Here is a 15,325-nt window from a genome sequence, read left to right as displayed (position 1 = left end):
TGCAAATCTGAAACTTTATCACTTTCCAATAACTTGGAAATGCAGTTTTACAGATCACATCAACACAGACTATACTACTAAAGTGCGCATGAGTGGTTAAACTAACTCCCCAAACTTCCCAACTGTAATCTCAATTTATGTAAAGTGCTGTGGTGGAGCTCCAGGAGCAGGATGAGCTGTCTGATTGGCACTATCAGGTATCAGGCAGGAGGCCAACACTGGGTAATTTGATTTAAAAAGCTTGTAATAACCTGGGGTCAATATTTAAATCACTCAGAAGGACAGGGTGGGTTGGGATATCACTCTGCATGTTCAGAATGCTTCATTCACCATGCTTCTGGTTAGCTGGATCATAATTACTTCAGCTTTTACCTCCCCCCCATCTTTCCTTTTGTCTTCCTGGTGCCACCACCCTCTCAGTTCAAAGTAAGTTAAGGATCAGTCTCCACTCTGATGTTACAGGTTCATGATTCTAATAATCTATCAGAATTATAAAAGTTAAATTATGTGGGTTTGGTAGATTAATTACAACAAGAGCAAAAAGTGAAAAATGTCTAATTTTCCTGAGCCAGCAGAATATTGGGGAACAGCTGAGGAAACAGAACATGTTTGCCACCTTCCAAAACATATGCATTTTACTAGCCTGGGCTGGTGAGTCCTTCCATTAGGGGTTTTTGTAACCATACAACCTCCCCCCCCCCTTCCCGTCTTCTCTCCCTCTTCAAGTATCTGCACTCCTCCACTCCCTCTTTCCTTCCCTCTCTCTGTCATTCTCTGTGGGGTCTGTAGGGTGAAATGGAGGCCTGGGGCCAACAAGCTGTCTCCACCAGCTACACTGATAAGACAAACACACACACGCATACTCACACACACACGGAAGAGCCAACAGTCACAATCATAAGGTGTACAAACACTCAAGCATACACTTTCACACACAAAGTTTTTTAAATTCAGTTCAGAATGTCCAAAGAGGGATCCACAGAAGGTCACTTATCTCTTTTTACCTGATAATTCTTCAAACACAACACACACACGCACACACGTTTGTTTAACAGACAAATGTGGACCCTTCTCTGTCGCTGTGCATTACCCCATTCATAAACTCAAACTATGACCAGCAGAGCGTTATGTGAGCCCATAAATGGCAAAATACTAAATACGTCTCTAAAATCAAAAACGACTTTCATAGCCATAGCATATCTTGAATGTCATAATCAGGACTTTTTGGACCATGGTAATATTCATTATTTGTCATATACATGCAGTAAAATAACAATGTGTATCTTCAGTGTTAACAGCTCTGTTGTCACATTATGATTGTACGTCAACTGACCCACTCTGCAAGCTGCATGTACTTTAGCCCCATTGAAGTCTCTGAAGGTTAACATTATTATGCAGCTTAAACAAAAGTTAAATTGGAAAAGAAAGTGATAGTATCCTGACAGTCAGATCTTTATTTGCTTCTTAACATATATCTGACTGTACATAGAGAGCTGATTTTGCTTTTGCTTTTGATTAGGACAGCTTATTAGTCTAACATTAGCATGTTTGCCCTTAGTTTTGATATGACTTCATAATAAAACACTTTACTGCAGTTCCAGCAAATCATGTTTAGGCCAAACATGCAGAAAGGCTATTCTGCTTTATAAATTGTTTTACGTTGAACTTCGGCTACGTTGACGACAGATCAATGTAGCCGAAGGACGGGGGGAGGTTTGGTTAAGCTCTTTAACATGATTTGTGTCCCCTGTGTTCAAATCTGCCTGTGGACATGGCGGCTGGTCTAATCCTGAACAATCACCTCCCTTCCAACTCGCCCTTTAAGGCACCAACTAAAACCACCACCACCCAACATACACTGTACTGGTATAATGAATGTAATATTAATAAGTTAAAGTAATTTCATCCACAACGTTGCAACATAAATGTGTATTTCTTTAAAGAGTAACTAACCCCCAAATCAACTTTCTTTGTAAATAGACCGCCTACATCTTTCTGCCTTTTTCCACAGGCAGGATGTATTGATGAGAAATCTGCTGAGTAAGTAAGTAGTATGTGACATAGCATTGGATGTGCGCATGCGCGTTACCACAAGGTAGGACGGATTCATGGGTAGCACAGATAGAACACCTGTGCGGCTGCAGTCACCAGAGCCCTGTTGTATTCTGGCCCTGGTTGGGTCTGCATTGTTTGCATCAAGCACTGCATGGAATGTGGTTGTGGATCAAATGCCTGCTGAAGCTGCTGAGACCATTTGGTCTGGAAAAAATATTTACCTAAGCTTCATCTTTTAAATATCAATAAATAAATTGCCCATTTGAGCAGGGGTGGTGTTAATGAGAGAGATTCAATCTTAGACTGTTTTTTGTTTGTTTGTGTTTTTAATGGTTACAGAAAATTCTGTAATTTTGATGAATTACAATTTACACCTGACTACTCCATACAGATACAGACACACAGATGCTTTTAACCTTAAGCAGAAAGTACATTGCACAGGTTACTAAAATAGATAAATGAAAAGTTCTCATCAGTCTATCTACTCTGACCTGGACAATGAACAACACAGTTTGATGTCTCGGAGCTGACAGTACGTTGTATAATTATGGACAGGACACAGTTGAACGGATCTAGTGCAAAAGGAGCACATTCTGCTAGATTTCCTCCCAATGCTCCTCGTTCAGAATCTTGTTGACTTCTGATCACTTTAAATGGAGAAATGTTCCCTGATTTCAAAATTTTGGCTAAGTGGTGCTTGAAATTTGTCAGCCTTCAGATCAATATGAAAATCCTGACACTTTTGATTAAGTACAAGTGGGTGTACAGTTCATATTTATGTTCATAATTTAAGTGCAATCATTTAATTTGATTGTTTACATGTAGTTACTGGGGCCAAAGTCAGTAGTTTTTGTCATAGTAAAAAGTTGCCTGTATTTATCTGATTGATGGCACAATGTGAATTTTCCATTCATCTTGTTGAATATTAAACTGAATGAAAATTAAATGCATTTGAATATTTCATTGTTATTTTAAAAAATTGGTGGGTAAAAATATATTACAGGATTTTTTTTGATGCCGTCAGCAAAAATAACAAAATGTCAAGTGCAACCTCTGATACTGAGATCTGAAAGATCACTCATCCACAGCATATGAACCAAACGACAGACAACTTCAAACCGCCCTGCCTGGACAACCCACCGGAACCACAGGTTTCTGGGTTTCAAGGACTGGGGTGGATTTGGGCTCCAAGTACTAATTTAAAAACGCCAGACCAAACGATCATTGGTTACATTTTTCTTATCTGTATTGCAAAGAACTACGTAGCTTGGAATTTTAGTATTGGGACATACTAGACAGTCCCTTTCATGCGTGGACATACCGTGTTCTTGTTAAATGTGCTTAAAGAGTTTTGAATGTCGAAACATGATGACATTTGGGTTCTGAAACAGCCAAGAGAGTCAGATTTACCTGCTGTCGCTGAAAACACAAATCCACCTTTCAGTATCCAAGAAACTAGGATTGGCTATTTGTAAGTGTGTAATTGTGTGTGCATATTTTCAGACTCATTCTGAAAACTTGCAATGTGACAGACAAATCTCCTTAAGCTGTTAAATATTACACTGCTTTCACACTGGTATTAAAACTCTCCCTCTCTCTCTCTCTCTCTCTGTGTGTTCACACCTTCAAAGCACTTCACCTTTTCTTCCATCGTCAGCATGCAACAAGATGCACTTCACACAACAACATGCAGAGACATGGTGCTGCGCTCCCTCACCACAGTACTACTACTGTTCACTAAGACATGTGTACATGTGTCTTAATCTGTAGTGCTTGTTGTAATGTCGAACTGATGTAGTTGCTGGCATGAGTGCATCTTCTCCTTGTCCCTAAATCCCACCACCCTAGCACTGATATTTCCTGACATTTATAGGAATTTTCTCGATCTCTTCAAATGAGCAGACTGCAAAGTTAAAGCAGAAAGGGATAAGAAAGTGTTGAACACAGGGGAGGAAGGAAAAAGTGAATGAAGGGAAGACAGAGAAGGGCAGCAGATACAAAGATTTTATGACTCCTGTTTGGTTAATGGCGTAGTAGGCAGCACACAAGAGCTCTGTGAAATCCTTCTAAAAACAGATGAAAAATATTCTGTAAGCCCTGAACATCTTACCCATCTACCGAAATGGGTAAGACAATGAAAAAGCACACCCAAACATTTTAAGAACAAGAACCTGATGAGGAGGAAAACCCCCAAACGATAGAGACTGGCCAAACACTAGACACTGCTAGCAACTCTGGGCCTCCGCTGACAGGGGCCGACATGGAAGTGATGCTGCAAGGCCTGGAGGAACAGACCATTTCAAAGCTGTCTGCTCAATCCTCACTGGACTGGGCTTTACTGGAGACATCAATGAACAACACTCAAAGCAGATTGCTGGAGCTCGAAGCCACCTGTAACATGCTAATAAAGGTAAACAAGATGATAAAGCTTAAAAGCAATGGCCTGGAAAAAAGGTCCAGACATGTTAACATTCATGCTGACTTAATGGAGAAGGGCGAGGGTCATCGGCCCCCTGTTTTTATCACAGAATGTTTGATGAAGATTTTTGAGCCAGAGTCATTCCCCACACTGTTAGACATGGACAGGGCTCATCAGATCTGTGTAGCTGTAACTTAGAGGCTCCACATCCAGTCATTGCAAGAATACACCCCTACCAAAATAAAGAGTGAATGCTCAGACTTGCAAGAAAAAGGCCGTCTCGTTTATTGCAGCAAAGAAATCCACATCTTCCCATCCTGCAGCTTAGGAGCACTGGATTCATTTACAGGATGTTTTTCCCTACCAAGCTCCAGATCTCAGACAAAAACTGGGCAAAATTATACCTTTCTCACTCAAGAACATGCAAGATCCTTTGTGATGAGGTAGTAATGACCCTGATAGCATAAAAAACTATTTAGAGTTGCTCTTACTCCCAGCAATCAAATTAGAAAAATATGTTATCCTTGCTTCTTTAACTGCATTATTAAAAGAGGCTAGAAGATCCTTTAAGAATAGAAGATGCTACTGTAAATTAGATTTCTTCCACAAATGTTCAATTTTTCTACAAAAACGCTTTAAGGAGTAGATACCATCATTTACCTACAGTGTGGGATTTGACACAGGCAATAACCTCTTTTTAACACAGCAGATATTGTATAAAACAGAGGAGGCAATGTTCATTAAAATGACCAGTCAGAGAATCGACATCACTGAGATAAAAATGAGCAGGCAGAAAAAAGGTCTGCTGTCGAAGAACTTAAAATTTGGAGAAGACATCACAGCGACCTCAGAGGTCAAACAATGTTCAAATTTAAAGTAAAAACAAAGATCTTGACACATCTCTATTAACAAGACATGATTACACATGAACAAAATGATCATTTTTGTAGTGCTTCTACATACCTTAGTGACTATTCAGACATGTTAAATCTCTAACCTTTTAATTTCTATTTTCTTTTTTTTGTATCGCTGACTACAACAACCATAAGTGTCTTTGGACAAGACAAAGCCAGTTTGTTTCCACCTCATTGAGAGTCACATTATAGTTATCTTTAGTTCTTTTAGGCTAGTGATGCCCAAAGTCGGTCCTCAAGGGCCGGCATCCTGCATGCTTTAGTTCTCTCCCTAGTGGTAGCAACAACCTCCTCAGCAAGTCAGTGTTCTCCTTAGGCCTTCTAATGAGCCATCATGTGATGACGGCTCATCACATGATGACCAGGGAGAGAACTAAAACATGCAGGATGCCGACCTTCGAGGACTGACTTTGGACACCCCTGTTATAGGCCATAAACTGCATGAAGTGTGTTATGTCACGTGCACTAAGTGCAATGCTTGGTTTTATCTGAGTTTGTTTGCATCCTTGCTGTGCAATCAGCCAACAACAATAAGTCAGCAGATTGGCACCTCAGACTGAAGTTTGGGGTTTTATGGATCAAAGCTTAAGGTGCAAAAAAAGATTCATAGATAAAAAAAAATCTGAATAATTGCATTCAAACTCCAAAGGAATGAACATAATATTAGGTAAAGCATAAACAAAACCTACATGAGAAAACAAAGAGGAACAACAAAGTTGCTCTAAAAGTTGCACTAAAAGTGTAAACTTTGCATTGTAAGGTCTATAATGACTCTTAACACAAAGTTCTACTGAAATTTGCACTAAAAGTGTCATTATTTACCGAATGACATTTTATAAGTCATAGTCATGAAGACTCCTTCATGTTCATGACTGCTGTTATGACATGTTTATGACAGTGTCATGTCAGTCTTATGCACACCCCTTCAAATAAAGTTTTACCCTTTTTGTAGAGAAATTCTGACCAGTCTAACTTAAACATTCATTGCAAAAATGCAAATTCTGTCAATCAATTATGTAAGAAAAATTGCAACAGCAAAATTATATATAAGCCAGGAAGGTAACTGGCACCTACAGTGAATAAACATACACACAAGTGTTCCATAGGTGATGAGTTGCTATAACTGTGAGCTGCATGTCCAAGCAGATAAAGAGGGATGCAGGGAGGATCAACCAGAGAGGAAACAAAAGGATTCACAAAATGAAAAATAAACAAAAAGCACACAAGTAGAATAACAAACAATTGTCATAGAGAAGACGGAGCACACTAGTTGCTTACCTTGACATCTTCTGCAAGGCATGGAAACTGCCCATTGGCTGACAACTCCAGTGTGGATGCACAGGGCTGCTGTGAATGGCTGGTGTAGAGGAGGCGGGTTTGGATGCAACGAAGGGCGCGGAGCATCCATCCATGTTGGCGTCGGATCTGCCACTGGAGCTGATCCCACTGGCTTCCAACCATATGGAGGATATCCTTCAGAGCTGGAGGAATAAGGACAGGAGGAACCAGGGAACAAGTCAGACAGGATAATAGTTATAAAAATAACTTGCCTACATATTGCTTTGGTAAGCTAGAAAATTCTTTCAACCAACCTATTTTGACAAAACAAAACATGGGGAATAAAACTGCACTGTTGTGAGTTTTGTAAAAGGTTTGCTGATAAGTGAATCTTATTCAATAGTTTTGTCTTTTGAACTGTGTTTATTGGTCGTATCACCCAGAAGGTTCAGTGCTTTGACCATTTTTGAAGTAAATACATTTTTGGTGACCCGGCCATCTCAAAGTTTATACAGTTTAGTTGTCACTGGAGAAGGCAGGTCTGTTACATTAATTCTTACATATGTTAAGTGTTTTTTGGAATAATTATTCCCTGTGGTTTGGGATGCTGTGCAGTTGGTCTTTTGGTCTTATGCTGTCAGACAGTTGTTTTTATCCAACTATAACCGTTTCAACAAGAATGTTTTTGTTGTTGTTTTACCACCAGGACCAGCTGATCAGTTTCATCTCAATAAATCAAATAATACCTGAACTATGAGCCCAAATCCCAGAGCTTCATGGATGCAGAGCAGGACCAACAGATGGAGAGAAGCAGGAAATTCTCTTTTATTGACCATAGTAAATAAGAATCATATCCCTACTTCATCGTCTCTCTATTCGGCTTCTAACCAGAGATTTAGAGAGGAGCAGCAAAAGCAAAGGAGGTGGATTAGCAGAATTTGGTGTCATCCAGGACATGTTACTGTGGAATATCATCTCTGCTGCCTGAAAGTAGAGCAGCTAGCGTATCAGGCCAGTTGTGAAACTGTTTTACAGCAGCAGTGATCTATCACAGATTCTTTAGTTTTTGTGAGACCAACTGCTACCAGACCCCTTCCTACCCACAGCATCACCATCCACAATGACTTTTGGGATTGCTGTGGATGGAAGATACTTGAATTTCTGACATTTTATTTGCCGTTGGGATAATTACAGTACTTCTGAATTTAATTGCAGCTCTCAGTTTTGTCTTTTTTTGTTGTTTGTTTCCACATCTCCAATCCCTCAGCCCCAATCTCCTTTCTTGTCTTCATCCTTATCCATCGCCACATTAATAAGGTTTACTTCCTGAAGGCCACTGGCTTAATCCAGGTAAAAACAATAACAATAATATTAATGTGTGAAGTAAGAATATACCCAGCTGGTGGGAGGTGATGACGCCGAGTAGTGCTTTTCCTTCTGCCAATATGCTCTCCTTCAGCGCATGTTGACTGTCCACATTCAGCTTGAAGGTCTAAAAGAGAAACAAAGTTCACTGTAAATCAAAACCATAAACAGAACAATTCAGGGGTTTGGAAACTTTACCAGTCTATTTTAAAGTAGCTAAATTGAAGGTTTCTTTTGTCCATCAGATAATTCTAGAAAATATCAATGCACATGCTTAAAATCTAGCAAAGTAAGCTAGTTTTCTTAACCAGAATCTCACAGTAAAAAACATTATCAGCTCTCTGGACACAGCATGGCTCACTGCAACCCTTCTAATGGAGCTTAGGTTCTCAGTTTGATTGGTCATCCCTATAGTGTTTCTGGACCAAAAGCGCCATGAATGTAATTTGACTTTTCATCATTTTCTTCCATTTTGGTGACTCTCCTTTTATACAGCACATGCCTTATTCCGAGACTACTAAGCAGGTAATAATTGAATAGTTAATTCAGCGTAATGTACTATTGATGACTAGAATCAGTTGGAATGTATGTATGACTAAATTGAAATAATTCTTTTGTACAGTTTAGATGACATTTGCTGTGAATAGACAAATTAAATAAATTTAATTGAATTTAATTGAATTCACAAAGTTCTGCTTATGTACATTTTTTTTACAAATCTAATTTGGTGCAACATTATGCAAACATGCATGAGCCAAATTTCTGCTGCTATTTTAGGTAGCTGCAGTTATTTTGGTCATTTAGAGTTTGAGATGATTAACTTATGAGCACTGATGTTCTGAGAGGAGAGGATGCTGATTGGTTCACAAAGTAAAAAATAAATAAATTTAAAAAAGAGACCCTGTAAGTTTGAATGCAACTATACTATTTAAGCTCCCATTGGTAAATTCATCTGATTTTGACTGCAGTTGCATTTAGCATCCACAGTGATTGTAAGCTTTGAACAGCAGTAATGAAACAACATTTCAGATTTCCTAAAACATCTGCAGTTAAAGGCAGGAGTGCAAATTGTCATCACATATAATTATGTAATACATTTTGTCACTTATTGTACAATTTATACATCTGAACCTAGAAATTTGCAAAGGGTGATAACATGAAAACGGAAGTTGTACTTTAATATAAAGAAAAAGAGAGCTCTAGTATAGTTAGCAGGAAAAACACAAAGGGGAAGATGAATAAAAAAATGAGAGCAGATATGATGCTGGATGAACTGATTATAAATGGTTAAATGGATAGATAGATGGACAGACACAACGTAGCCTGAGGCAGTGTTGGTAAAACCCTCCAGTCTGGTCTCTGAACACCATTAGAGCTCTTTCTGATCTTATTTGTGTACGTGTGTGTGTGTGTGTGTGTGTGTGTGTGTGTGTGTGTGTGTGTGTGTGTGTGCGCGCGCTCGCGCGCGTAGGTTGGCTAGTGTGTGCATGAGTCTCTCTGGAGGAGCTCAAGCCGCAAGACTTAACCACCTCTGACAACCTGCTGTGCTGCAGTGGGAAATGCTGCACACTGATATTTAGATCCATGCATGCTCACACAATACACACACTTCGTTCTCAGCACACTACGGTAGGTTGTGTGTATATGTGCACTTAGGTGGTTTTTGTGTCATTCTCCTATGACTACATTCTATGAGTACATCAAAAGAAAGCACAAAATAAAAAACTCAATCTGAATCGGTTAATAAATAAATGAAATGCTTTAGGTGTGATTGTCGAAACCTAAATGAAAGAAATGCTTTAGTTTTTCCATTCATTACTTTCTTTAAAGGGGATCTATAACATTGTTTTTGTACATTTCTGTACTTTCATCTGGGTCTTTACTGCTTCTAGAAAATCTGAGCATTCTTTTGGCTATATGTTCATTTGGTGTCTGGAAAACGAGACGTTTCAAAAACCTCATGAATATTACTGCCCTGTTACCTAGCAACCACAGGGTGTAGGCAGGTCAGAGCTCAAGTGGGTACACTCAGCCCTTCCTGAGGCTGTGGGAACATTGTCTTATTCAGAAATGCTGCTGCGTTCTTGATGGTAGTGGAGGAGTCTCCACTTCTGCTTCTGGCTCTGACTCAGGGATCAAAGCTATACCACCGTTCCACTGCCCATCATCTTGAAGCCATTTTACGGATTCAAACCGGCATTTGCATTAGCGCTTAGAGCTCAGCTCCATCCCGCTACCCACTCCCTGGCACCCTGAGACCTGTGGTTCCATTCAGGCGGCGCTGGCTTGAAGTCAGCTTTTGATTGGTTCATTTGCAGGGGAGTGGGTACAGAGACACACCATCTTCCAGATCCCTTAGAGGAGCAATAGAGAAGGACAGTCTTTTTGGCAGATGGCATCAAAAAAATTCCATCAATCTATTTTTAGCTCACAGGTTGATATTAGGGGTGCTCCAGTAGATCTGCCCTGATTTCTTTAATTCTGGGTGATTGCAAATTGGTCAATACATGTCAAAGATTTTATCTTCCTCCACAAGGGACAGGTGACAGTGGCTGAAAATCAGCCACTGTCACCACTTCGAGAGAGAACTGACTGACAGACCTGCTCACCAGGTCACATCTGCACTTACCCAGTCACCCAACTGTTGGAAATGTAGCAATTTCGTTGAAGTGTCAGTTATAAAAATCCTTATTGGCCAAAGTTGGTCAGCAGGTCAGTCATTTCAAAGCTCTGATTGGCCAGAAAATTAAGGTATCAAGTACATTTTATTGTAGAAAAGCAGTAGTTATATGTAAACAACTTGACCTAAAACAATTGTCCGTTTTTGTCTGTAGAAGTACATGACTGACACCTTTGTTTGAAAGTATTTCTGTTTGAGTTTAGTGGAAACCCCATAAAGTTGTTTTTTTAAACGCCATCACTGACTAGTGTCAGCTTCTGGCTTATGCACTTTGCATGCGGTCAGTAAAAGTTGTTTACAATAAGTGATGTTGGCTAATCCTTTCTGAGGCCGAGAGGAAAAGCTGCCAGACCTTTTCCATAAGATGGGGTGTTTCTCTCATTTCCAAATTCAGTGATCTTTTCTTTGCGTTGTCTTAGCTTGACCATTATTGAATTTGATCAGTCATTTTAAAGGGCATGGACATTTATGCTCTCATTTAGTTTACTTATTGAAAATGTAATTATCTGCTATTAGTTTGCAAAAACCTGTTTTCATTTCACATTAAATGATTTTTAAAATTTTTATTGAAAATTAAAGTTAAATTGACCCTGATTTCATTTACAAAATGGCTGAAAGGATGAAACAAAGGAGGTGAAATTTTATCTAAGCATTGTATCAGGAAATTGAGAAAGTATTCCTCCACCCATGATGAAGTAGGACCACTGTGTGTTTCCCAGACTCCTAGATCAAGCCATTCCTGTTGCTCCAGAGATACTGTATGCTCGTTTCCTCATAGGTATTGGAAGCTGCTCTAAGAATGAATGTTTTATTTGTCAGAATGCTTGATTAAAATTCTGGCTGACTTTGTGTCTGTTTTCTCTCACTCTTATTGAACATAGAAGCTCTAAGATATTTAACACATGGATGTGAGACTCCTGTTTAAAAAAAAAAGAAAACACGATGAGAAGAAGCAAAGAAAAGCCAGCATGCAGCTTCGGTGCATCTCCACATTTTTTCCCGATTCCTTCGTCTTCGATGAGAGATAGATGGCCCATGGCATCAGTCAACACATGACAAGGTCACACCCCCACACAGCCAATATTTATGGAGCAGGATATAAACAGAGGAGATGAATGGAGCAGGGCATTTTAAACCCAGGGAACTAACAAGAAGCTGGAAGAATCTGACTAAAAGTGCTCAACATATAATCATTTAGAGCTTGGCTTTCATTTTAAATTTACAATCCCACATGTTTGTTTTTGTCTGATCTCCACACAACTATATAATTAATATTTACAAATGCATGAAGGAGATAATTGTGACAATCTTTCCATTAATTTTAGTATCTAGGCCAACTAATTATTGGCCTAGATAAAGAGGCTGGATTTATAAAAAGCCACCACATGTCATTATTTTGTGTGATATGAACAGGAGGTGTGACACTTTAATAAAATGTTGTAAATACATTTTAATCTCTTTAAAATTAGTGCATTTTAATAGATAATATTGGAAAAACAGAAAACATGAGTGGTGTTTCTATGCACATAGAGCTATCTGAAAACAGAAAATGTAATTGGACATTAGCCAACTTCACCATGCCCTATGCCAGAGACAAAACAGATATATTTTTAGTACCTACAAGTTATAATAAAAGAATAAAAAAAGGAATTATGACCATGATTATTTAAAGTTAGGACCTTCATGTGCTGGATTTGAAGTTGTCTGCTTTTTGTTAAACAGGAAACTAAATAACCTCTAGTCGCATCAGAAAGTAATTCATAATTTTAGCAAAAGGCAGCTGAAGATCACATGTGGTGCAACACATAGCTAATGCAGGTAAACTCCACAAGATCTGTGAAAGATGAATGGAACCTCAAGTACAGCAACAGCAAAAACAAAAATAGCAACAATGTAATTTGGAGGGGGTGGTTGTCAATTTGCTCTTTGAGGGGGGCTAGCGCTCCCGTACTTAGAAAACACCTGCTTTAATTAAAACGTAACATTTCTTCTTTCTTTACTTTGTGTAAGCAAATAGAAACCACACTGCACATTACATGTTGAAATAACAGTTAACCCATAAAACATGACTGGCTTCTTCGCCTCTCCACCACAGATCCAATACATTTATACAACCACCAAATAAAAAACAAGTATCTTTATTCTTTAATCTTTGCTGATTATAAATTATCTTAAATCTCACTGCTGAAAGTGTAATTTCATAGAGGCCTCTCTGACCTACTTTATTTCCTGATAAGCTGATGAATACCTCACAACTAATAAACATAAAATACATCCATCAAAGCTACAGAAGAAACAGCATGACAGCCTGTGTCTCTGGGATAGGGCTGGTTGTTAGGAAGGATTTAGGTTGTGCAGATTAGCTGGGCTATCAGAGAGCAATCGTATTTCAACGCCTTCCTCCACCAACGATTTAGCTCAGTTTCCTCCGCTTAATATATGGAGAGCATGGAATCGATAAGAGTAGAAAAGCCAACTATCAATCACGGGATGATAAGGCATGAAAAGCAGCTCAGCGTTTATGCACGTTAGACAGCAGGCGGTAATGGGAGGCTGTGTGTGTTAGAAATCTATGTGTCTGTGTTTGCATATGGAAGGATAAACCGTAGCAAATTTATGCAGCGCTGCAGACAGGGAAAAGAGAAGGTAGACAAACAGTAGTTTTTATATTTCTCGCTTTTATTGTTAAATACAAAACTGATGAATTACACAAAAAACTATTAAAAGATGCTGGTTTGAATGCTAACTGCTCTGTTTTCTCCTCAAACACCCTGAAGTTAGACTCAACTTTTCAGCACAATTTTGAGTTCAGATTGTGATGGAGATTAACTAAACAGAATTGAATTTTAATGAGCTAAACTAACTAACTAACTAACTAGCTGGTGTTACTGGACCTGAATACAGCATTTGGCTCTTTGGACCATGGTATGTTATGGGAGTGACTGGAGAACTGGGCTGGGCTTGACTCGGAGTCTTTCTTGAAGGTCAGGCAGTTCTTTGTGTCAATAGATAACTTTTCATAGGACAACAATCTTATGCGGGGTACCCAGGGTTAAACCCTATTTAACTTTATGTTAAATCTTCCTATTTAAGGAATATTTAACATGCCTATACATGCAGAACTGAAGTGAAAATATAAGATCAGTCTGAAAGGCATTAGCAGAAGATGCTCATCAAGCGTACACACACAAATATTCCTACCGTCTTCAGCAAAAGCCATTATTTTGACTTGCAGAGACCGACTTTGACTCTCAATACAAACATAAAAGTATCTGTTTAATTGGACATTCAGTTGTACTTTGAAGGCAATGAAAAGTTTTTTCCAAGGAACAGAAAATTTCAAAAGTTAGAATGATAGAAAAAAAAAAGTTAGAGTTACAGATGGAACAGTTCAGATCTCGAAAGCAGGAGAATTTTCTCATCAGAAGCATGGCTGTTTTCTTCAGCTTAATGCCGTTTTCTAAAACAATCTTAATTTTCTGAGGTCATTTTCACCTCATAATTATAATAAATCACCACAGCTCCACATTATGTTACCAGTTGACTATCAACCCATTCAGATGTTGAGTAGATGCATTCTAATGCTTGCATGCATGATAACTTTCTTCAGCTGAATAAAAACAAAACTCAAGTATGTTTGGACCAAAGGTCAGGTGAACATTTTCAGTGATCACCTGAAAATGATAGGAAGGAAGGACGGAAGGACGGAAGGAAGGAAGATCTGACAGTGGTGAACCTTATTCATGAATTTGAGTAACTTAATTGTGTATAAAACAAACTAGCAGCTTGGGTTAGTTAAACAAACTTAGGGATGTATTAGCAGCTCTTGCCTTGATGGTTGGAAGTTCTGCTCTGATTAGCATACAGTACATATACTTAGTTGTAAGTTAAGCAGCTTCAAAGCCCGAGTAATTAGACCACCTGTTAGCATTAGCATATGAGCCCGTAGCCCATAGTGGGACAATCTCAGAAGATTACCCATAATACCAAGCTTTCAGGACTGGCATAAGCACAGTGGCAAGAGGTTCAGAGCACTGATACCAAGCTGACATTGAGGTTTGTCATTGAGATTGCTGATTGGGCTGAGCTGATCAGAGGCAGATAAACACACAGCAGACAGCTTTGAGTTGATGAGACATGATTTGATCAAAGAGTCTTTGTAATAACGGTGATCAAATTGTTTCCATTCATACGGAGGCGAGAGCTACAGCAGGATGATGGCATTCCCCGAGGATCCACTGTTCTGTCTCCTCATTTGGCCATCATCTGTTTTCTGTTTTCCTCCTCAGAGCTTATATGTTGAGCAATGAAATGCTCTCATTTCCTGTCCTCTCTCTCATGTTTTCTCTTTTCTTTCTCCATGTCATTTAACCTTCCTCACTCTGACTTCATAACTTCATCTTGCCCTTATTACTCTTCAAAAAAAAGCCCTTTGGCTTTATTGGGGCCTGCCCATAGCAATGCATAGGGAGAGCAGTGACTGACAAATCTAAAACGCTGGGACTAAAGTGATGGGCACACTTTGGCAGGCCCCTTAAAATTTCTGCTGGAATTTTCTAGTCTCACTTTATTGCTGTACCTGCTCACATTTCCCAACTTAAAATCTTTTTAATT

General features: G+C 39.0%; 1 protein-coding gene across 1 annotated transcript in view; it reads right to left on the bottom strand.

Moving 5' to 3' along the window:
• LOC106957123 (A-kinase anchor protein 6-like) overlaps window positions 1–15,325 on the bottom strand; it is a gene marked incomplete at its 5' end in the record, with an annotated part of 181,928 nt that overhangs the window by 122,852 nt on the left and 43,751 nt on the right. The window contains 2 exons of the mRNA XM_015048354.1: window positions 6,667–6,869; window positions 8,062–8,158. Of these exons, the coding sequence (XP_014903840.1) occupies window positions 6,667–6,869; window positions 8,062–8,158 (300 nt within the window). The remainder of the gene's footprint in view (window positions 1–6,666; window positions 6,870–8,061; window positions 8,159–15,325) is intronic.

This window comes from Poecilia latipinna, unplaced genomic scaffold, assembly GCF_001443285.1.
Source record: "Poecilia latipinna isolate Pla-1442-1.1 unplaced genomic scaffold, P_latipinna-1.0 Scaffold877, whole genome shotgun sequence".
In the NCBI taxonomy this organism is placed as follows: Eukaryota; Metazoa; Chordata; class Actinopteri; order Cyprinodontiformes; family Poeciliidae; genus Poecilia; species Poecilia latipinna.
Note: the sequence above shows the minus strand (reverse complement) of the source record. Positions and strands in the feature narration are given on the sequence as shown.